The sequence below is a fragment of the Manacus candei genome, unplaced genomic scaffold, assembly GCF_025592945.1.
Source record: "Manacus candei isolate 608988 ecotype Guabito, Panama unplaced genomic scaffold, ASM2559294v1 h1tg000007l, whole genome shotgun sequence".
NCBI lineage: Eukaryota > Metazoa > Chordata > Aves > Passeriformes > Pipridae > Manacus > Manacus candei.
Genome location: NW_026138055.1, coordinates 3,111,383 through 3,136,412, shown reverse-complemented (window position 1 = coordinate 3,136,412; position 25,030 = coordinate 3,111,383). Strand labels below are relative to the sequence as shown.

Sequence of the window (25,030 nt, the reverse complement as noted above, 5' to 3'; positions counted from 1 at the left end):
GTAAACCTCTCCCGAAGTTTAATTTATTAACTTTTTAATGTAAAAAGCAAGAGACACAAATTACATGAAAGCTGAAAGGAGACACACTGGCAAAACAAGAATTACAAAAAGGTGCTGAGGATGAGATTCAGTCACCTTCATATAAGCTTTTAATGCCATCTTATACAGTCTAGGGACTATGTAGGGATCATCTCTTTGTTGCCAACTGCCATTCCAGAATGGCACTACTACTCTGTAAGTCCTATGCCACATCTGCCAGCCCAGTGTGGCTGCCTCAGTTATCTCAGGGCACTGAAAATAGCAATGGTTGCTTATATTTAAGTAATTAATCCCACCCTGACCATTTATGCTCAGCGATCCGCAAGCTTTGTCCAAGGTACCCCCAGAGAAGGATGCACTGAGGAGGGAAGGGTGGAGACACCAAAGGCAGTCCCTCTGAGCCAGCTCTGAGCCTGAAACAGCACAGCTGACCCAAAGTGGCATATCCTCACAGGGCCCTGCTGTGCTACAGGAGTTTATCAGTTGGTTCCTCTGGGTCTTTGTCAACTCAAGGGTCTTGCACCATGTTATGGTACATATTGTAGACACTGTGGAGTTAAAAGAAAAAGGAAAATTTTGGCTTCCCCTTCACATTTTGTTTATGTGATGAGGGAACAGCCCTCAGATACAGGTGGCTGGGAAGACCAAGGAAGAGATCAATATATATTTGTAGCTAGGAAATCTGTCCCAGTAAAACAGACTCTAATCACTAATCAGCTGTCTTTGCTTCTAGACTACTTTGCTTTTTTTTTCTTTTTTTAAATCTCACCTTCCTTCATTCTCTTGTAACTGATAATAGAACAGAGCATGATTTCCCTTCACTCCTTTCCTTTTGTAGCCACGTAGGATCTTGTATCTCTGAAAGGTGCTGCCCATCAGAGATTGCAATCTGCCTTGTACAGTTCTCAGTTATGTTTAAATCTTCTTTCATCCTTCAAAGGCTGGCTGAAAAAAGTGTCAGGTCATTATTTCAGGCTGTAGCTCAATACTTAGGCTTAACAGCATATGATCTCTCTCTTCACTTAAGACCTTCATTCACTGAAGGTCGAGGTATTAGGGTGTTATTTTTAAATATATTCTCAGCAGTGAAGAGTTAAAAATAGTCTTCTACGAAAATGCACAGTAATTGGTTAAACCTTGTTAGCCATCACATGAAGATGTAACTCCTCCCAGGAAAAGACACAGCCAAAGCAGCTTTGACATGGATTTATACTTAGAAGAGCAGCTGCAGGCCTACAGGGAAGGAGTTCACAATATAGGCGCTTGGATTATGAGCAGAAAAAACCAGCTTCATTCCGGGAAGGAAGAGAAGGAGACATGCGAAAAAATTTTCCTCATCGTGAACTACAATTGAATTCTGTGGATTCTGTACTTTGGAACAACTACCATTAGAGAGAAATCTTGAAAAGATGGAGCTGGGAAAGGCAAAGCTGCTGAGAACCGGCCTCAATGCTTTATATCAGGCCATCCATCCCATGCATGGAATCGCTTGGACAGATGGGAAACAAGTGATACTGACCGCTTTATATTACCAAAATGGAGAGCTGAAATTTGGAGACTCAAGTGTTCTTGGCCAATTTGAACATGTTCATGGGCTTTACTGGGGCCCATGTTGCTCTACAGACACCCCAGCTCTGCTTGCCGTTCAGCACAAAAAGCACGTAAGCATTTGGCAGCTGCGCTACAGCACTGCAGACAGGAAAAAACCCTTGATTTCTCAGACTTGTGAAGTTGGTGAGCCATTCCCACTGCTCTCTCAGGGCTGCGTCTGGCATCCAAAGAAGGAGGTCTTGGCTGTGCTCACAAAACGGGATGCTTCAGTCTTGCATGCTGTTCGTACTGACAACGCACGGGTTAAGGCAGATATCAAGAGCAGTGGGCTCATCCACTGTGCTTGCTGGACGAAGGATGGTAATCGCTTAGTAGTTGCTATAGGCAGTGCCTTGCACTCCTACATATGGGATAATGCTCAGAAAACTCTAAATATCTGCTCCTTTTGCCCAGTCTTTGATGTGGGAGGTTATATCTGTGCTATAGAAGCTACACTGGATTTCCAAATTGCTGTAGCTACTGAGCTCCCTTTAGATAATATCTGTGGTTTCAATGCAGGCATTGCATTTGATGTGCCGTCTGGTACAGAAGCTGGTTCTTTAATCTCACACTCTGCTCTGGTGCTCGGTGATGAGGAATACTCACTGGACACGAGAAGAAAGTCCATAGATTCAGACAGATCAGGTGTTGATTCAGTTGCTTCTTCTTCGTCAGGTCCAGTGGATTTAACCCATATCCTTGCAAACCACCGTCGGTCTGATCCCAGTCCTCTCGTTACTCTGAAACGCAAAGACTCTGCAGCAACAAATGGTCAAGATTCTTCTCACTTGATCTTGGTGACTTTTGAGAGGAAAGTAACCACCACCAGAAAAGTCACCATCCCAGGTATTCTGGTTCCTGATATAATGGCTTTTGACCTTAGAGCTCAGATTGTGGCAGTAGCCTCTAATACTTCTAACATTGTTCTGGTGTATTCAGTAACCTCTTCCTGCATGCCTCATATTCAGCAAATCCAGCTGGAAAAAAATGAAAGACCAAAAGGCTTATGCTTTTTAACAGATAAACTCTTACTGATTCTGATTGGTAAGCAGAAGTTCCCTGATCCTAATCTCATTCCATCTACAAGTTCAGACAGGTATGTAATACGTCTCATGATCAAAGAATTGATGCTGGAAGAAAATTCTTCAGCGTTGCCGGAGACTAAGCAGAATATGTTTTATAACTTTGAATCCTCTGTTAATATACCTGGAAAAAGAAAGTTCTTTGAAAGTCTTGCTACAGAAGACCAACCTCAAAGCAGGGAACTGTTAATACCAAGAAGCACAGTTATTCAATCACCAAGTGGTAGGAGAAGACTCATCGAAGAAGTAAAGAGCCCTAGTTATGAGCAGAGCTCTTCATCAAGTGTGAGTGACCTGGATGAAAAAAGGCTCCCAGGTGACTCCTCGGTGGCCTTGGAAACTTTGGATGCTGAACCTACGAATCGCTCAGTGTCTCTTCGTGGGTTTGGATCACCTACCAGGATTTCCAGCAGACCAACATCCCCTAAAGTGCAGTTCAATGAGATCCGAGAAACACCAAGTTCTCCTAAAAACAACAATTTGCCAAGTGAAAGAGGAGTGAGTCACATATCTAGAAATTTAGAGAGACTTTGTGGCAGCTTCAATGAGTTACAAGTGAGTCTGTCTGAAATAACAGACTTTGCCAGAAACGGGAGGAGGATCTCTTTGGCCTATCCGTGCTCACAGGAACCACCCATCGTTCATATCACTTACCAGGTAACAATTTACCAGCTTAAAAATATTACTATAGGACACTAAACTTTTAAACAATCTTGCATTTCTTTAGGTTTAAATCAAGAGGATGCACTTCAATTCTTATCAACGCATGAGAAATGCAACCTAGGTTTGGCATCAAGCTTATTCCAAAGTGGAATTATAATTTGTCATTGAAACAATAACTCAGGATGTTGTGGGTCGCTTATAGGATACTTCACATGGGAGTTTTGTCTGTTCGTTCTTCATCTATGCACAACTGTCTTGAACACTGGCTGATTTTGTGTGCATCTGTCAAAGAGAGAGAACAGAGCCAGAGTTGTTAATGTACAGAAGGTTTATGTTAGTTTAGTGCAGAGCTGAGCCAATGAGTAGGGTGGTAGTAGCCCACCAGAAACATAATAAATTCAAAGCCAAGTTCAAGTCCAAAGTCTGAAGATAGCCAGACTCACAGGAAGACTGAAACGAAGCATTGAATTGCAATTTATGGAAAATTCAAATGGGCATGACATGAATTTGGCTTATTCCTACTTTGATTTCTCACCACTAATCTTCACAGAGCTGGATGTATTCAATTTGTAAAACATATTACCACTTAAAATTTTCTGGAAAAAAAACCACAACCAAACAAACAAAAAACCCAATTCATCAATATGTAATTATAATTTCATTAAATAAATAGAAGAATAGAAAACCATCATGCTCCTATCTATCCTTGTTTTGGCAAATTTCCTGCTGGCTTCAATAAGAATTTCAGCTAAGGAATGTAGGTTGGGTAATTAATTCTGGCTATTCTTAGTATTATCTGCAGTAACACTAACATTATACTGATCAAATTTTTGAACATGTTGATGATAGTGGTATTGCTGCTAAAACTGAGGTCCCTTTCAGGATGTAGATGCCACTTATAAATGCATTCTTATCTACTGCAACATAAGCAGCATTGTGTCAAAACAATACATTACACTGTGATGATGCTGAAGTATGTACTTCTCAAACAAATTTCACTTCCTTTTACTTTAAAGAATTCCATACAGACATCTGAGTATCCCTCCTTAAACACTCATTAAGGGAATGGTGACTCAATTCAGTCATGTTCCTTAGTTTTTAACAATCATTTACTTGGCATTTAAGCAGATTCTAGTATGTCGTCTCCTCTGGATAAAAGCAAAGCCTTTGATCTGAATTAGTCAATAACTTAATTTGAATACATTATACAAATTCTGGTGAAAAAGCAACATATCTATTTTAAATAATTTAGGATTTTATTGGCCAAGAAGCAAGTCCTTCTGTTCTTCAGCATGTTCAAATTAATTCTGATTTCTTAACATAAATCAACTTATTTATTTAGCAAGCAGCCTTATCTCTAGGATTCAACTGGATTAACCTTTCCAAAGAGAAGTTTTATTTGTGATACATAGCATTAATCTAAGATCTGAAGTCACTGTGCATGTTTGCTTGCACAAGCAGTAAGAATTAATTAACCTGTTTTTTTCCTTTGGAAGCAAAGAAAAAAATATTAAGTGCTTCTAAAATACTGCTAGACAAACTACACTTAGAAAGGAAGACTTATTTATCTGAACAGGTTAGTTTCACATTGAGCCAGCAGCAAGAACTGCTAGCACCACATTATAATGACTCAGAAAATGTGCCACTTAAATGCCTTTCCACACACAGCTTTCCTGGGGAAGTCTCAACTAATGCCTTGTATAGTTCAGCCCCTGTTCTGAAATCTAACAGGATCACAGCATGATGCCAAAAAATAATGAAAAATAGACTTGGCAAAAAGGTCTCCAGACAGACGGGGAAATATTTGCTTCATAGGCAGCTAATAATTTTCAGAGAAAATAGTTGTTTTGATTAGTTTAGGTTCAGACATGTGAACCTTGCTCCTCCTTCAGGAGTTGATTAGCGCTTTGTGAGCTCAGAGACCAGCTGAGCTGTGGGTTCCAGCCAGACTCTGTGTTCACAGTGCAAAAAGTCAGGAAATGGCTTTATTGCCTTATGATATAAATATCAGCCAGTGGAAAACATTTAAAGCTTTAGGAACACCGCAGTCCAGTCAATAATATGGCCATTATCTTTCAGCTCTTTGTGCCAAGTGCATGTCTTCTTAAGTGTCTGTAATAACCCCCAGCACAGCAGAGGCTCAATCCTGATTGAGAAACCTATTGTTCTATAAAATATAATGATCACTACTGCGTAACTCTATTTATGCATTTAAAACATAAAAGGAAAGTTTAAAACACAATAGATAAAAATGTAGCAATAATTAATGAGCAATTATGAACACTGTTGTGCAGAAGCATTATCGACATATTTATGTGTGTTTTCAGTTCTGCTTGGACCACTATAAACCAAAACATTTTTACTTAATTATTCATAATGTCTGCTCACCAAATAGTCTTCAAAACCTTTGTTTATCCTGTTAGTGCAATCCTGGCTATGACTCCTCTGAAGTCACGTCCATGCAGTGCTACCAGAATTTATATTCCTTGTAGCCCATAGCCATAGAAGAAAACCACGATCACTCACACTTTGGAAATGTCACTGCACTATCACTTGTGTAATAGCATTCAGCCACCGGAGGTAACTTGATCATTCAACCCTGAAAAGCAAATATTATTGCTCTTTCATCACATACAGACTTGTGATTCAGGGTAGTGTGGGAGGCCAGACAGACAAATGCAATAAGAGGATATTATTTAAAAATTAAAAAAAAAAAAAAAAAAAAAAAAGAGAATCTGTCACAGATTTGTTTCTGTTTCATTTTGCAAAAAGATACTTTTATCATCCTTTTCTTCTGGAAAAGAAACAACTGCAGAATATTTAAACTGGTCTCATTCAAAAGCTAATTACAGCGGAAATAAAGCCAATCTGGATTTGAAATAAAAGGCATTTAGGCAAACCTCTCCAGGAGGAATAAGATTCAACTTAATATCTTAAAACTCTACATTTTGCTCACAAGCAGTACTATGTCAAAAGTGTATATCACTGAGAGCATATATTGCATAATTAAACAGGAAATAAATATTTTTCAGCAATCAGTCACAATGACTTTCTTTTCTTAGCACTCACAATAATTGCACACAAGTCAATTTTTACTTTTATAGTACCTTCATACAATTTACTATGGGAAATTTTATTGCCAAGGTCAGCTATAAAATGAACAATTTGTTTTTACACAGAGCTGAAAGATGAATAGAGAGGATCCAAACCTATGGCAGTAAAATTCTTTTGATAGAAATACATGGTGTAAAGAAGGGGGCTGTAAGAGGGGCCATAGTAAAATGAGCAAGGACCAGGCTGCAATTATAAGTTGTAACAAGACCATGAACCTTTCTTAAAATCCAAAGGGCAGTTTTGACTCTTGAGCAATAGAAAGTAAGTCATGAAAATGATGGAAGAGGAAGGTGATATGACTGCTCCCTGGAGTAAGAAACTAGTCAGCTATCCTGAAATTTAGAAGGAAAAGATTTAGGATGACTGTAAAAGAAGGACCTGCAAGTCAAGAGAATGTGTGCTTAATGCATGGATAACATTTTGAGCAAAGGTTGAGGAATTTGTTATGAACAAATTCTGTCACCAATGTTTTGAAACTGATCAATAGCAGACAAGCAGAGGAGACACAATACCTTTCATTAGAGCAGATGATTTGTTTGTTGGATACACAGACACAAAAGAAAAGGAACATATAACATCAAAAATGAAGCCAAGTTTTCATACCGTGCAAAGAAAGTAAAGATCTGAGCTAAAAAGAACCCCAAACCACTCAAAATATAAAGATCATGGAAGCACAAGCACAAAAGCTATATCTTAGATGACAGGTACACCTGAAACAGTAGTTGCAGAACTATTAACAGAAATCCCAGCATCATATCACCTGCAGTGCTGATGTGCTATAAACGCAAACTGCACTGGGATTTAAGCACCTCTGAGCACCTGAGATCTCTTCCAGCGTAAACATTTTACAGGCTTATGCTTCTCTGCCAGGTTAATTGAGGTTGCAACTGGAATGTCCTACATAAGGGCAAGGAAAGATATTAGAATCTCCACCACAATAAAACCAGGATGCACCAAAAAATCAAGCAGGAATCAGAGCAACAGTAGAAATCATGACAAAAAAAGGGAGCAGTGCAGGGTGCCCAACCTAATGAACACTACCTGTGGCAATGCTGCACAAGGCTCAGTGAGACACACAATGTCAAAAATCATTGTTCTCATTCCTCTTCAGTGTTCTTCCTTAGCTATTTAAGTCCCTTTTCATTGTCTTCTGGGCCAGAACCCCCACGTGTAGCTAATTTACTAGTTTTTTTCTCATCCCGCACACTGAATGTGGGGGCAAGGTAAAAGCAAGCTGACTAGTGGGTGCTAAGGTATCAAACCTGAAATAACCATTGGAGCACAACACAGAGAGATGAAATCAAGGCTTTAAGAGAATGAAAACAGGTCTAGGTAACTACAGCACTACTCATCATACAATGCAGGGGATGTGACAGACTAACCTGATACCTTTCCCTTACATAAGAACTGATTTTTAACACCAAGGAGATGAAGAACATTTAAAATACCTGTGATTCAGTACAGTACTTGGAATTGTGCTACAGGGGAAATTATTTTTTCAACAGCAGAGAATGGGAATTAATAGAAGGAATATAAGATGATTAGGGAATTAGCTGGAAGGAAGATAGTAAATGATTATAGTAATATAGAAGAAAATGGGAAAAATTTACTAGTGGATTTTCTCATGATTGATCTTCAGGCTTATCATAAAGTTTCATTAATGGTCTGCTGAGTTATGCTAATAAAATCTGCATATGACATTAAATCAGTAGTATTTTCAGTAGAGGATAAGGATATCACACCTGTAAATTGATGACCTTAGCATCTAGAATAAAAAGAAAAGGATTGAATTGAACTAAATGAACTAATACAAAGTGCATAGTGATATATTCCAGGATTAACAGATGAAATTTCTGCTTTAAACTGGGGATTCATTAGCTAGAAACAAGTAAGGATGACAAAAGCTTGTACATGTTAAGTGACTACAAGATGACTATGAATCAAAAATATCATACTTTTATGAAAGGAACGAAGGCAGTGTGTGGGTACATCAGTGAGGCACATCACTCAGCAGGTAATGCAGCACTGGGTACACAGCTGGGACGCCTCATCTGAAAAAACAACTTACATTCCTAGACATCCATGGGCAAGAAAGACACATTCAGACTTGAACTGATCATTAACGCAGTGTTAGTAAACCCAATACAGAGTGGTAGCACATTCTTATTTACCTCACTGTTTCATCGGTTGTTGAATTTAAGTTCACTAAGATGATCTCAGCACCCAGGCAAGCGTAGGCAGTGCATTAGGAAATGCAAGACGAATGGTGAAAAGGTCAAGAGGCAGAAGCAGCTTCAGCTGACAGCTCAGTGGGGTGCAAAAAAGGGATAGAAAACGTGTTCATTCATCGTGCAGACATACAGTGTATGTAACATCTAATGCAGGGATCCTTTTTGCCTTAGTAAATGATTTCCTTCTCATACATATTTGCATTCCAAAATATGAGTTTTGAAAGACAGTTTGGCACTGCTGTTCTGGGCTAGCTGCTGCCCAGAACACCCTTTAGAGGCTATAAAATCTGATCAGGGGCAGGCTGACATGGGTGAAGGAAAACAATTATTGAATTAATGGTTTCTTTTTGTTGGATTTTTGATGAGGGAAAGCTGGACTTGACACACTATAGGAAGTTGACTAAAGAAACTTAATACCCACTCACGCATGTGGCAATGTATTTGTTTCTTCTGTGATTAATACGTTCTTAGTCTACCAATAAACTTTGGTTTAGGACAAAGCAACTAATATAAGTGATTTCAATCTGGGAACTTCAAGTCCTCTGGCTTCTATTGGAGATAAATATCAACACAGCAAAGCCAGACATGGCTTTTTGGAAGAGGTGGATTAAATTTAATTTGGCTAGAAAATTGTCTTTGGGTTAAGGCATGAAAATGGGAAGTACTGAGGTGAGATTTTAGTTGTACTTCTAACTCTGTCACAAGTTGCTTCCGTGACCTTGAGTAAATCTCTTAAGCTTCCTGTGTAATGGTATGATCCTTTATAAAAATGGAATACTAAGAGTTACCTGCCTTACAAGAGTGCACGGGTTTAAATCAGGTAATCTGTGATAGGACGTGTGTGAACACATTCCTCAAAGAGAAGGCACGTTATCATCACTTAAACTAAGCATTAAACAAAAAAGGCTAAATAATTAGAAGACTAAAACAGAGGAAGATTCTTGACCTGACAGAATTTGTCAAAAAATAAAAATAAATGTAAAGATGAATAAGTTCATCATTATAAACAGAAGTATATGACAGAGAGAATAGCTCATATGAGCACTCATAAGATGAAAGATAAACAACTCCAAGACAATCTTTGAGGTCTGTACTTGAAATACCGTTTAGGATAAAAATCAAATGTCATGCAGCTTTGTATATACCAAAATGTCTTCCAATGGCTGTTCCAACAATAATGTGCAAGGCTAAGTAGGAAACAAACTAGAACAAAGTCATCCTTAGTATACATTTCCATTCAATTGATTTAAAGTCAACAGCAGCAGAGCTGGATTGTTTTTTGATTATTCTCAAGTTGAAGCATATCTAAATGAAAAAATGAACCACCCAGGTCAAGATAATGTGTGTCTCATTTACAGTCCACCTTTTCTATAATTCATTAACTGAAGTATCAGTTTGAATAAACTCTGCTATTTCAATCTGAAATCAGGAAAATGAAGCAGTTGTTAGATGTGCTAATCCACAACGTGCAGCAATGAAAAGCTTTGCACAAACAGCTGTAGAGCCAAAGAGCATCCTTGCAATGTCTATGCTAAGCACATGTTCATTGCTGAACATTCAGCCCATTGAGTTTAGGTGTATTAAGGTTCAATAGAATATAGAATAGAATAAAATAGATAATTTAAAGAGACCTAAAAATGACCAAAAAATTCTCCCATATGGTTGCAGCTACAATAAAAATTGCTATAGGTTTCTGACTAAGAATATTATAATTCTTTGATGCATTTCTTAGGTATTTCCTTTATTAATTATGCAGCAGCAAATTTCTGGCTCTTTTGAATGGGGAAAGAGATGAGAAGACCTTTGAAAGTTGGAAAGCTCATGTTTTTAATGGAAAGATATTTTTTATGGTTCTTATATATAAAATAAATCATAACAAATAAATAAATAACAATCAGCCATAGACTATCTGCATGACCAATTTATAACAGAGTTGGGGAAAATACTTTTGGAACAACCAGTAGACATTCTGATTTACAGAATCCAATGTGGTTGCATGACAGCATAGATACTATGTACAGAAAAGTGAAAGTGATTGATTTAGAAAGGTTGTTACACAGCAAAAAAGCTCATGTTCACTGAGAGAACAACTGTCAAAAGACAGCACAATTAGAAAGGAAGACAAGCATTAAAAGAGACATTTATTTAGTCAAAGGTTAGATTACTGTGCACAGAAATAGAAGATGCAGTTGTGAATTCATTCAACTGTAAGTTTCACATTAGCAACAAAGATTCAAGGGTATGAAGTAGGCACAGACAGGGTAGGACTAGAACAGGAGAGAGGATAGATGACATCCTTTCAATCCATTCTAAAACATTACCTTGGATCTCTTCTGAATGTACAAAACATAAAGGTCTAGGAAATAGGGTAAATAGACTGTTTACTCACATAACAAATATGTAAAATATGGGGTATTGCAAACATAAAGATGCCAAAGCAAAAAAAATAAAAGCAAAGCAAAACATAACACATGGAACTACACAGGTGGAAAGCAAGGAAAGGACAAAATTAAATTCACAGGACAAAGTAAAACAATATTATTTAGAAGAAAATGTCTCATTCACATATTTCATAATGACATTAAGTCACTGGAAAATTTTTGAAGTTAAAATGACTTTCAAATGAAAGCAGATAGGAAAATGTAAATGCAAATATATATCCATTCCACAACCATAGTAGCTAGACTGTTTTGTGGTCCTTGCACCAGAGTGATGGAACATAAAGGTGTCAATTCTCAGGGCCACGTAAATTTCATGAAGTACGAATGAACCACCTTTGTATTCAAGTGTGTTCTTTCAGTGAATGTCAAGGCAAATTCCAAGGCTGTAAATCCATATATTCCCTCACTCTCCCAAGCCACCTTGCTATGACAGCTTCTCAGAGACGTTGTCACTATGTCCAGTCTCCCTGCAATTTTCCCTGTGTCAAAATAACCCTGGGGTTACTTTAGCTGACCAGTGGATATCAAAACCACCCACGCATACAGCTGAAACTGAGCACAGTACTCATTTGCCCTGGCAGCATCTTGGACAACATTATTCCAGGCATGATACATTCCCTGCCACTGAACTGGCTCTTCAGGCAGAGAGGCCCAACAGACACATGCCCCAATACATTACACATGCAGGGCTGATGCAGCTTTGAGCTGCAGCTCACAAAACAGAAAGCAAAGAGGCATTTTCATAATCCTCACATGGGACTGAGATTGTGTTTAGAATGGCACTGCATGATGATGTCACGTATAAACTGCAGGAAAGACAGACAAAGAAAAAGCAAAATTACTAAAGAACTGAAAGGTGTAAGAGCAGAGGAATGATTAGAAGAACTCAGGCTCAATGTCTAAGCCATTAACAAGATATTTTCTTTTATATACATGCATTTGAAGAAAAGCTTTTCAAATGGATCAATTACTGAAGAAACAAAAGATGTTCTCCTCTGTGAAGGCAAGATCCATTTGAGTTTAGTCCAGCAGCTGTTTGATCTGCCTGTCATTGAAATGAAACATGGTAAGTTCTTTTTATTTCTGGTGTCTGTTTTCACCTGTGACTTTTAGTATAAAAGAGGCATTTGTGGTAGAATAATTACCCCAGACTGCAGTAAAATGAGACAAATAACTTTTTTTGACAAGTGTGTGTTTTCCCCTGTCTGAAATACAGCAGAGTATCTCTTGAAATCATTTAAATGCTGGGTAACTGCAGAACGACCTATTAGCAGAGTAGTATGTTAGATGCCTCTACAGAGCAAGGCTGACAAAATAATCAGCATACAGTGTTACCTGGAAGTACAAGTGCTGCCCTGGGACCTTTTGGCATTTTGTTTCACCCATCTTTACAGGCTTGTGCCAGACCTGACAATAGAGTGTAGATTGGTGAAAAATTAATTCTCAGAATATTATATATATATTTATGTATCAACCAGCATTTGGAACTATTTTCATGTAAGATAAACAATGCAGCTCAATGTTCTTATTTGCCAGTCTCCCATTTTTGCCACCCACCACTGATTAACTTGTAAGGACAGAAGCTGAGAGGGAAATCATGGCCCCACACTGGTCTCTGAATTGCCTTGTCCTTGTTGGTTCTTATGTGTCACCTTCTCAGCAACACACGCACTGCCATTTTTTAGCCATTTCTCTATACTGCTTCTGGTGGTTTTTCTCATCACAGTCTATTATGATCCTCTTCTGAGGCTGTTCCAGAAGATAAGGATATGCAGGTTTCATATTTTTGTCAGTAGTCTCCCTCGACTGTGCAGTGCAGTGGAAGCATATGTGAAAAAGCCCTACCTGCTGTTGAGGCCTGAGTGTTTCCCAGCAGCCTTCTACAGTGACACAATGCAGCACTGCAGGGCAAGGAGACCATTTTTGGCCTGTATTTCCAGCTCTTGATTTTGGAAAGAAATGCCCATAATAAACAACAGGACTGAGAAAACTTATTTTCAGCTCTATAGAACAGTTGAATATTTCATTAGCAGAACACCACTCCTCAATTTCATGCATTACAGTTCAGAAATATCAAAAAGATAATGTCTCAGAATCATCCTAATGTGTTCCTCTTTCTTCTCGATTTTTTGAAATTGAGTCTGTTTGCTTACATCAAAAAGAAAAACTGAAACAAGAATCTTTTTAAAACTCAGCAAAATCCTGCAGTGATATCAGGTTTGGAGTAGAAGTAGTTATGCAGCTCTTTATGTAGTTCTGGCTAGTACATGTTTATGTTCCTAAAAGTTTCCTTTGACATCAGACATCAATATTAAATGTGAAGTTTAAAAACATCACTCCTATTCTTTGGTGCTACATAATTAAAGAGGATGTAATGAAGAGCATGCTTGTATTATATTGTAAGCCTGGCCTTTTTTACTATGAATAAACACTTAAACTTCAATAGATTAGGGGAAAAAAATTCACAACTGCAGGCCAAATTCATACCCACAGCAAGGCTGTTAAGATCATCATAGCAGTGAACACGGGCTCCTTGTTTGCACTTTAAGCCCAGGACTGTAATACCATTACCTGTGCTAAATATAGTCTGTCATGGAATGCCCTGGTACCAGCACACAGAAGTGTCTCTTTTTGGCACATCATCATCGTAATAATTGGTCATAGCAAAAGGGTGCTACACTTTGCACAAGGCTTTTCCACTACTGTGGGATATGCTTTAAAGCAAGTTACCAATGACACAGAGAATTTCAAACCTTTACAAGGGATGAAAATAAGAAGTCTGAAGAGTTTGACACAAGAGTATTCTTCATCAATTTGACGAACAATGTAACATCCATTTGGACAATAGAACTTCCACTTTCAGGCCTACTGCTCACAGAACCTGAAGTCTGTCCAGAATTAGAAAGAAAGTATTAAGAGCAGAAGATTAAAGATTCATGGTTTGGAATGACAATCTTCTTATGATGTAACAGGTGACATGACAACATGCAATAGTGTCTCAGCCTGGAAAAGTGTTTCGTTAATAGTTTAAGGAGGGGAGATTTTCCTTGTCCAGGCACATGCTTTGTTATGACTGACAAAAATTAAACATGGCTCTTCTGGATTTTCTATACTTCTTTTTTTTCACATTCCATTTTAAACACAGTTTTATATCCCAAAATCTTAAATCCCAACACAGAACATATAAGGGCTTTCTTTCCTTCATATCCCACCTAATGTCCCCGCTCAGTAATGACAGGATCATATGCTCTAAGGAAAGCATGTCATACAAGGGCTCCCACAAGGATTTTCAGTTACCACAGATTTTCTTTTCTTTTTCATAAAATGTCAAACTGAAAAATAAAGACAAATAGAGAATTCACTATTTTCTATAAGAGCTGCAATATCCAGTTCAAAAGAAAACAGATGAATCACTAGAAAAAAAAGAAAAAGATGGTACATATAGCTTCATTTTCAAGCTGACTTGCAAAGGAAAGTAAAAAACAAAGGTGGGGAGGTTTATTTTTTCTTCTGTGCAATAAAGAAAGTGAACCTGAATGGTATTGAGGTCTTTGATTTTAATCTTGTCTCTTTTCAGAGAAAAAAAAGGATTAAAAATGTCATTCAGATTTTGTTCATTCTCATTATGAGAAGATTCAAAAAATAATTAAAGGACAAGAAATTTTATTGTAGCAGCTTTTAAAATCATATTCAAGGTGTAACTTCCATTTGCTGTATGAATTTGAAAACATACTGAACAATTTTGGTTTGACAGTAAAGGAGATGGAAACCCCTACTCCCTTCAAGACCAAATACAGCACAATCATTTTCTTTGCCAACTTTTCCAGTTTTTAAGATCTCTCTGTCATTTGGGTAGAGCAGATGAGTGAAAAGGCTAAGCAGAAGTAGATGTCACTAGAACAAAAGTCAGCATGGAAAGGCTGGCTGAGTTTTCAGAAGATGGAGATACTTATAGATTATCAGAACTGGCAAAGATGCTCCTTGTCTTCGAACTTAAATTAAATAAGGGACAAAATGCCTCAAACCTTGCAAGACCTTTCATTTAGCCCCTCACTGCATTTACACAAAGATGTATTGAGCATGGATTGTCAGATCTTAATGTCATTAGCGTAATAAGGCTTTAGTGCACAAAAAGGAACCCTGCTCTGCTTGCGTGCTGGCTGACTTTTAAAAACGTGCTTCTACATTTACGTAACCAGAGCAGTGCACTCATTTTCTTTTTTTTTCTTTTTTTGCTTAATTTTTGTAGGCTCTTCTTGGATTGTGCTCACTGCAGACAAGGACGGCTTTGTGCCATTAATATTCAGAGCCACACAAGAGATAATCATAAGGGATGGAACTGACAGTTCAGAAGTCTGTGGAGGTCACTCCTACAAAAAAAACATCCCAATGCGACCACCAAGCAGAGTGACATAATTTCTGAATAAAGAACCCTAATGACCTTCTTTCCTCCTGCAATACAGAGATATTCTGCAGTCTCAGACACTGAGTGACTAGAAAGCTGTCTTCAGTACTTTTGATGTATTTTAACTGTAAAATCCGTGGCATGGTTACACTATAGCTACATCCTGGGGTTGGCTGGACCCTCATGATTTCTTCTGAAGGATCAGACCTAGAGGGAAGTTCACCACAGCTGTTGTTATTAATGGCTGCCAGTGAAGCAGAGACTAGTGTCTACTTTGAGTGTGGTCAAGATGTTCTTGCAGAAACAATATTATGCTAAAAATCATGCGATAACAACAAATCTAGGTGATGCAGGTGTACAGTCCACACAAAAGCTGAAGAAACTACAGCTAAAGAGCCTTTATATTCATTAAGGAAAATGAGGAAGGAAAAAAAATAAAACTGCTTTAGGCTCTCTTCTCTGTTCCAGTTGGATCCCATGGAAACCTGCAACATTTTCAGAAATGCTTATTTTTTATATGAAAATGTTCAATTATTAAAAAGGCTGCATCACTGTCTCCTGTCAGTGTCTTACACAGCATGTAGACTTATACATGCACACAGAAGAGAAAGAAAAAATCTTGCAAGATAAATTAAGGATCAAAGATATTGGATGTACATTTCATTTGGCTAAAATGCAAGTGTCTACACTGAACCTTTCATCTACCCTCCTGTAGGATCAGTCAAAACAGAAAAGCACTTCTACAGCAGACTACTCATGTCCTAACAGAGATTTATAAAACTGATTGTGGTGAACCGTCCCTATTAAATAAATAAGTGCCTGTTCCTTTCCACTAACTGCAAAAGCTAGCAGGGGGACTGGTTTGAACACAAATATTTACACTTAGCCAGATGAATCTCACCCTCAGAGACAAGAGGCAATACAGATACAGCTGAGAGTCAGCCAGGCAGACTCTTGAAAATTAAAGTATCGTGATCGTGGTAATAGAAATAGGCATAAGGGAAGAACTGAATGAACTCCCCAACCTTTCTTCCTCTAAATGCAAAGAGATGGATTAAGTGTAGCGAGTAGCCACGTGTGTGAGGGCATTTTGGACTGCTGAAACTGTGGAAAGGTGTGCCTGCTTCATCCTGTACAGCCAGGGAAACAGAAAAGGGATGACACTTATTCAAGCTACTTTTAGGAATTGTTTGTCATATTACGCATTTTGGGTCTTATTAATACTCCTGGGGAGTCTTTTTTCCCTGTCTGGGAACCATGGCAAGCCCATTCACAGGGCACAGATATGCTCTGAAGGACCTTAATGTATCTGGAGATTTGGCATTAGTACCTGTCCAGTGATGCAGCCAGAAATCTCACAAGGAACAATTTCAATTCTTGAAATAAGTAAAGAGTTTCAATTAATTTAATTAAATGTTCTCCTCACGCAAGTATCCTCCCAGAGACAAAGGAATCATCATTCTAAATCACCTACGACCACAGGCATGCCAGGTAGCCAGGTATATTTGTACTGCCTTGTTCACAAAGATCTCTTTAAGCAGCCTCGAGGAACACTGCTGATTGTAAAAAAATACTCCAAACAACAAATAAATCGGACTTTTTAACTATTAAACACATCTGTTACTTTACAGTTATTGGGTTAATTGGATTTCCTGCTACTTTGCATTAAAATTTTGTTCAAAAGGGTATTTGTATTATTACTGCTTTAAAATTTAGACTTAAGTCATGCTTTCCTTCACTGAAATCAGCATGAAGCACTGAAATCAAATAAGTAACACAGAGGTTCGCAGACTTAGTATGGAGAGAAGACATTATCAGATTTCTAAATGACATAGCAATTTCCAAGCAGCAGATGTTTCTAATCCTGCAAATACACTTGAATAACATCCTTGTGTCTCATAACAGAATGTGGTATTTACAATACTTATGCTATGGCCAAGCAAAATGAAACTTAATTATAACTTACTAGAATGATGGGATGATATATTTTAGAGGACTACTTAGGCTTATCTAAAGGAAGAACAACAATGAAATTTTTCTCACAGCTATTATCTTCTATGAGTGATAGTCCCATAGTTTGGTCCACTTGGATTGAGGTTAATGAAACACAGAAAATATATTACAGGGGAACTCTGGGAAGGTGATAACCTGATCAGTGAGTATCCGGGTGTTAAAGATACCTCAGAACTTACAACTAGACATTTCATTGTCAGTCTGTCACATTACCATTTTAATTTTTCATGCATTTACTCTTCCATAAAATGATCCAAATGTGGAGAAGATCAGGAATGAGAGGAGATTCTTCCAACAGCTGTCAAAGTTTGGTTCGGTTCTGTTTGGTGGAGCTAAAAACGGACAAATAAACCTTCAGATGACAATACAATTCACTTCAGAGAATAACTGGCTGTAAAATTAAAAAACTTAGTTCTCTTCTGCTTAATGAATTTCTGGATTTGTAATATTTTGGTGACATTTTTTTTCCTGCTGTGTGTTGCAAGGGTTATTGAACCTAAGGAGGAATCAATCTGCCTGAAGGTTCTATCATCACCCAGCACAATTAGGTAACAACTGAGAACATTTTATTAGTTCATTTTATTAGATACAATTTTATAGGAAGGTTTATGAAAAAATACTATATATCCCTTAAAATTGTAAATGTTAAAGAATAGAACTGCCTCCACATTTATGAACATGCTATTATGTACATATATTTTAAAACAGGTGTTTAAAGTATATAGATGCACTTAAAATTGGACAATTGAACAAAATATTTGTTTTCAGGTAATGACTCAGGAGAGCAGTGCAGTGCAGAACTATTGTATCTAGTGTATATCACAGGGCTGTAAATTTATAATTGATAGCAATACAAGCACTGGAAGAAATGCTGAAAAGACTCCTGCAAAGCAGAGGATAAATTTTCAGCTTTGGTTTGGATGCAGAACAGATGGAGAATCAGCGAAGTAGAGAGATAGAAGAGGACTGTTCTATTAAGCACAAGCTGTACAGAAGATTTTTGCACAAACAGTGATAAAGGCATGTGGAGACAGGGAAGGAATTTGTACCAAACGAGTTGAGCAGAGAGTAGGCTGTGAAAAGGAGAAAAGCATGGATTGAGAAGCATTTGCCATCCCCCAGAAGTGCTATTTCATAGGGCCAAAATCAATCAATTTAGGAAAAGGGGAGTTGTTTAGATCACCTAAATGTCATGAAGGCAATAACCCCCTTTTTTGACTCCTTATTTCACCAGGAGAAAGGACAGGTTCTTCTGGAAGAATAACAAGGCTACTGGGGCTGAGCTCCTGTCCAGAGTCACCTGACAGGGAAGTCTGTCTTCTGTAATTAAAGCAAAGGAAAGTTAGGAAGGCTAGGAGCTTAAATTAGAAGTGGAAGCAGAATGACTACAGTCATTATGCCACACCAGTGGCACTCAGAAGTCTAAATGGTGTACCAGCTCCTCCAAAACATTTCCCCATGAGGAATAAACAACATACCACAAAGTCTAAATTTCCATTTTAATGACTCTGCATCTTTATCCAGCACATTTATATGCATCCTAGTATATTTTTAGGAGTTGCTATAGCTTTACTTAAAAGTACAATCTGCCTCAAAGTAAAATTAAAACTTACCTTACATTTTCCATAAGTTACCTGCAAAGCATGCAGCAGTCTGCTTTCTCTTCATGGTTTTTTTGTATTGTCCCACTTCCTGAGAAAATGCTAACAACAGAAGTTTTATATTCCACATAGGTTTTTTCTTTTTTGATATTGAAAACAGTTTTGTGAGAACAATAACAAAACAACATACAAATGAAATGCAACAAAATCAAAGTAATCTGATGTTCTACTGGCCAATCTATGATGCTGACTTTGCACAATGAAATATTATTTTGTTCTTCTTTATAATAGTTAAAAAGTGAGAGATCACTGCAGAAAGTGTATAAAGTAGGCCCTGCACCACCCTCAACTAGTTCTTCCCTTTTTTCCTCTACTATTATAGAATAGTATTTTCTATACTTGTGTGAATTTCCCTTAATATCTTTTCAATCACTGAAATAGTATAAACAGTATAATCAAGCCTAACTTCCTTTCCCCTAATTCTCATTTTCATCTATGTTTTCTCAGCTTGGACAATGAACTTATTTTTAGCCATTTTTACTTTCAGGTTTTCCTGCCTTGACAGAAAACCACAAGCCTTGGACCATTTTTACCATTCAAAATGTAGCTGAAGAATCCACCTCTCTAACCCAGGACAGTGCCAATTATTATTAAGAAACTCCTGTCAGACATTTATCTAACTGGTTCTTAAAAAAACCCCCAACATTTAGTACCAAGTTGCACTAACCCATTCTTTAGACCTGGACTCATCTGACCTGACATTCAAGCATGTGGAGTTAGGCAAGGTAAATCCCAGGAATTATGAAATTTCACACATGAAAGTATGAATTTATTTTCTATTGTCACATACAACTGAAATTAACTTATGGATTAGTGGTTTATATGTTAATAGTCATCTTATGTGTTTATATATATGCTAATTAGTCAATGCTGTGGCTTTGTTTTTCCAACAGACTGGGGCAATTTCACAATCTTTCTGTTAAATGCAAACTCACTTTGTTGAGGTTCAGTACTTCTGGCTGGTTCTATTACCTAATGGACAAGGAGAGAGCTGCCATTAGCCCCCAGCTAATGACATTTGGGTACCTCTTATACGGGTCTCCAAAGTGCTCAGTGCACTGTCCTTGACCCTTATGCTCCCCTTTCCTCCACTATTATTTGACACACGTGCATGAACAGCCAGGTGAGATCAACTGTTTGGAGGCACGTGGTGCCAAACTTCAGGACTGGCACAGATGGACTTCCCGCACACGAGGTGACATTTGCAGTGTTACACAGACCTGCAGTATTTGACAACCTCTGTCCTTTGACAAGGATCCATCTCACTTGTCAGCTGGCACCATGGTATCTTAACAGCCAAAGAAGCACACAGCACACACCTAAACATCTAAACACCACTATAGACAAAACCCAACTGAAACTCCAGACAAATGCAAACCTTTAGTTCACTTCAGAGGCAAGTCTCTTCCTTCAAATCAAACATACTTAACAAATATAAAAAATATAAAAGGCATTACAGAAAGATACTGTTCTCAAACATTATTTTAAAAAATGAGTACAAAATTCATGTTAATGTACTAAGTTCAGCAGTCAAAAAGTAAGAAAAGTTCTTGTGCCCTTATGGGACTTTAGCTCGGGGATGCTGAGGTGATGTTTTCCAAAGAAATACTGGTGACAGGCCTCCTCATTCTCCATTGGACCCCTGTTCATTCATCCTGCAGCCACTGGATGGAAATATATGGACCCAAATATTTATGGGGCTAAAAATACCTATCGAAACACTTTTAAGTGGATCAGTTTCTCAATTGAACTTACAACACAGTTGTTCCAGCATAGCGAAGTCACAGCAATTAATTACTAACATGCCCATTGCTATCATAGCTCATAGCTTTTATCTGTCTGTGAATTCTGTGTCTCTGTAATTATCAATAAATTTCTTCTTAAGTTTAACACTTCAGTGCATTTTACAATAAGGTTCATTGCACTTTGTTACATGTTACCTACGTTAGAGAGCATAACACTATTTGATTTGTAAGCATGATGCTAATTGTTTCCCTTGCTATCTTTCCCTCAGAAATTTAGTTCACCCAAAAATAAGTCAAATGACTAAAAAGAAGAAAAGTCAGAGTACTGGTTCCATTGAAAATTACTGTCAGAATTTCCCCTGAACTTCAAACAAGTCATGATTTCGCTCAGTTTGTAAATATTCTTATGCTCATGTAACTTGTACACAGCTGTCATCTCCATTTCCGTGTATACCTTTCCTCAGTAACATTTTATTTAGGTATCATTTATATTGTTATCAACACAAAATGTTGCTACACTGATCTTCATTGGTACACTGTTATCTCAAAGCACTTGTACCTGTTAATAGCACAAAAGAAAATGGAGCATGAAAACAGTGTGCCAGAAATGCAGGATTAGCCTAAGCAGCAGCAAAGATGAAAGCAGTGCTTTTGCAGATTAGTTACATAAAAGGAAAATAGAAAATGCATCAGTAAGAGAAGGAAGTGTCTAGTACTGAACTGTTTACAGACACAAGAAAGGGTTCTCACGGCAAGATTTACGGAGAAGAAGGAGAAAAGATGTCTAGATACAGGGGCACAAGCAAAAGGGGACTCCAGGTGCCCACCAGAAAGATTAAGATCTGAACAATCTCTTTCACAAGACATTTTTAAATATCTGTAATGATATGATTTGTGTAACTGTGGATTAACCACAGTTACAAGGATGTGTAATTTAAAAGAAGATATTATTTCTTCTTAAGATGCATGCCTGGAAATGTTCTTGGAAAGATTATTCCAAAGAAACACTGTCATATCAAAAATCCTCATTTACGACACAACAGATTTACCCCAAAAAATTTAAAATGAAAAGGTTCTCAAAAGGTTAACTCATTTTTAATATACGGAATGCTATTCTGGTTTTGCATGTTATTTATGGTATACAACAAACAGTGTGAGTAGTCAGAAGACTGGGTTTTACTTCCTAGCACTTCCACAGCACCTCAGGTACATCAGGTTGACACAGAGTTTTATGCACAGACCTGGAAGGTCTGTTTTCCTGTCTCAGATCAAATATTTTGACTATTCACATTTTATATCCTTGTTTTGGGCAGTTGTCTGTTAAATACTTGAAAACTGTTCTATCCATTAGGTCTCCTTTCCTCTTAGCAATACCACTCTCCAGTTTCTCTCACAGACACTCACCCTGGACCTCATCTCTCTGCCCAATTCTAGAATTCACTGTCTCCCCTAAACTGCAGCAGAGTGAGTAGAATTTAGCTGACGGCCTGTTTCAGGCACAGAAAAGCACTGGTGCAGGTTTTTACACACAGAAAACGTAGGCTGTGACAGCATGAACAACTGCAGGGGGTGACAAATTCCTGCATGAGTTTGCTACATTGCACATGCCTTCTTCCCGGTGTAGAAAACAATCAGCTGTTTGAAAACTAATATAAACAACATCCTGGATCTCCTTTGTCTCTACAACAACCACCCAAGTGTTGGACCTGCTAGGGCAGGCTTGAGGAGACTTGGAGTGGAGCGGAAGCTGCTTTGGAGAGGTGTGGTAGTTACAGCTGCAGAGAAAAGCAGTAATTCCCACTCACTTTGTCACTGTTCTAATCCCCAAAGTTTGCACTGATCCACTCCATGCCTCAAAGCCTGGAGACACAAGGAATCAGTCCCCTGCCAGGCCTTGTGCTACAGAGCACAAGATTCAGTTTTGCCTGCATTGTGGAAACGCTGTGACCCCGTCTGGCTGTACCCAGCCAAGTCGAGCAGACAGGATTCTCAGCGTGTCTCGCACACAGGGATCTGGTTCACACACCCCCAGCACTGTCTGCCTTCTTCTAACACCATGATATTGACTCAGGAGTAGGCAATTTTCTGCAAAACTGCTCATCTTATATTATCTTCACTACTAATGAAGAAGAAACATTTTAATCTAATAATAAAAAGCACATAAAACATCTGCATCTTTTAGCTACCGATCTTAGGCTTTACCACATCATATTTTAGAGGTCTAAATTACATGGAAGTGCCTCATTAAGTTTTCCCATTAAGAAATACGATTATGAGATCAATTTGTTCATTCGGTAGTGTCCATAGACTGGATTAAATATATATATATTTTTAAATGATGCTTGTGAAGTTAAGGGGAAGTACCTTCAAATTATTCTTTTCCCTTGTGAAATTATGTTCTTTGAACGTGTACATGTTCAGTAAAAGCAAATAAAAAAATCTACAGAATGCATAAATAATAACTCTACAACATGTCTGCCCATCACATCCATTTCACCTTCCTTCCCTGCCATTCCCTCGCTCTAACAGATACTCATAACTCTTCTATCTCAGACTCTCCTATATTCTTATTAATGCTGTATTTCAACTAATTTGAAAAGCAGACACCCAAATGATACAACAAATCAAGTTATGAGAAGGCAACTCTGCTCTTCATGCAGGGCCTGAAAACAGATTTGTGAGCCTGCTCAATGTTTAAGGATAAGCCTGACTCAATGCAGTCACATGTTTTTAAAAGCCAAAATGTGTGCTTTAAATGAGCATGACCATAGGAAACAATTTCTGTAATTTTAGTCTTTTAAACACTTTTCCTGGCATAATTTCATTGCCTCACTTTCTACCTTACATACATCTCCTGAGGGGTGCTGCGTCATTAAAATCCCCGAAGTCACAGACACATTATATGTATCAGCAGTGAACAGCTTGAAAAGTCTGGAAAAGAAAGAAAGAAAACAAGAGATGTTTATTTGCAGGGCAGCTGCTGAGGAATAACCACTGTGACTAGCCGTGGCTTGTGGCTGCTGGCCAAGCAGCCTACAGCCATTTCCATGGTGTTCTACATGGCAAAATAACCGGGCTGTGGTTAGGCAAATAAGACACACACTGTGGGCACAGAAATAAACACCGAGGTGTAATAATAACTACCCACACGCCGTCCTGGCACTCTGGTAGGTTGAGTTCTGGGACAGTTTGGGACAGGCACTGTGGGCACAGGAGGGCCTGTCCTGCTGGTCAGGGTGGCTCTGAGGTGGGTGGCAGAGTGGGAACCAGGAGATGAGGGCAGGCAGGTAGGATGAGATGCAGGGATGGAGGATGAGATGCAGGGACAGAGGGTCCGTCCATGGTGGGTGGGGGGTGAGGGGCAGTCAGGAGCGCTTGGCTGGGGTGGATGAATGCGACAGGCAAGAGTTAAAGTGCAGTTTAGTACATGGCAGGAGACTGTGCCATGGTCAGGACATGGTGCAGCCTCCTGTGCTTTGTTTTAATAGATTTTTAAAAACCATTTACATTATTTGCAGCTGTTTTTTTTTTTATTTGCCCTTCTGATGCCCTTGTTTACCCTGTGCCATTACCCAAGGCAGTGGATAATGCATTAAATCTTCCCCTGTACCTGGCACCGGTGAGGCCACACCTTGACTCCTCTGTCCGGTTTGGGGCCCCTCAATTCAGGAAGGACATTGAGGTGCTGGAGCAAGTCCAGAGAAGGGCAACAGAGGTGGGGAAGGGTCTGGAGCAAAAGTCTGATGAGGAGCAGCTGAGGAAGGTGTAAGTGTTCAGCCTGGAGAAGAGGAGGCTCAGGGGGGACCTTATCACTCTCTACTGCTCCCTGAATGAAGGTTGTAGCCAGGTGGGGGTCAGGCTCTTCTCCCAGGCAACAATGACAGGATGAGAGGAAACAGTCTTAGTCTATGGCACAGGAGGTTTAAGTCGAACATTAGGAGGAAATTTCTTCACAGAAAAGGTGATTAGAGATAGGGATGGGCTGCCCAGTGAGGTGGTGGAGTCACCATCCCTGGAGGTGTTTAAGGAGTCCATTCCATTTCAAT

General features: G+C 38.5%; 1 protein-coding gene and 1 long non-coding RNA gene across 2 annotated transcripts; one reads left to right on the top strand and one right to left on the bottom strand.

Moving 5' to 3' along the window:
• Nucleotides 1-1,386: 1,386 nt before the first annotated feature.
• LOC127481526 (WD repeat and coiled-coil-containing protein-like) lies at nucleotides 1,387-15,663 on the top strand. Its single transcript, XM_051810922.1, has 3 exons — nucleotides 1,387-3,368; nucleotides 12,106-12,226; nucleotides 15,410-15,663. Exons 1-3 carry the CDS (start codon nucleotides 1,449-1,451, stop codon nucleotides 15,574-15,576), a joined length of 2,208 nt encoding a protein of 735 aa, XP_051666882.1. The 5' UTR covers nucleotides 1,387-1,448; the 3' UTR covers nucleotides 15,577-15,663.
• LOC127481582 (uncharacterized) lies at nucleotides 3,408-8,717 on the bottom strand. The gene is made up of 3 exons (XR_007908262.1): nucleotides 8,660-8,717; nucleotides 5,901-5,973; nucleotides 3,408-3,656 (listed from the first exon to the last, which is right to left on the bottom strand). It is a non-coding gene; the product is annotated as an uncharacterized LOC127481582 (long non-coding RNA).
• Nucleotides 15,664-25,030: the final 9,367 nt, after the last annotated feature.

Bases quoted from the DNA above. Each gene is read 5' to 3' on its own strand.
- LOC127481526 (XM_051810922.1), top strand. From the start codon at position 1,449: ATGGAGCTGGGAAAGGCAAAGCTGCTGAGAACCGGCCTCAATGCTTTA. The intron at 3,369-12,105 runs GTAACAATTTAC...ATGCATTTGAAG, and splicing joins TCGTTCATATCACTTACCAG to AAAAGCTTTTCAAATGGATC. The intron at 12,227-15,409 runs GTAAGTTCTTTT...TAATTTTTGTAG, and splicing joins TGTCATTGAAATGAAACATG to GCTCTTCTTGGATTGTGCTC.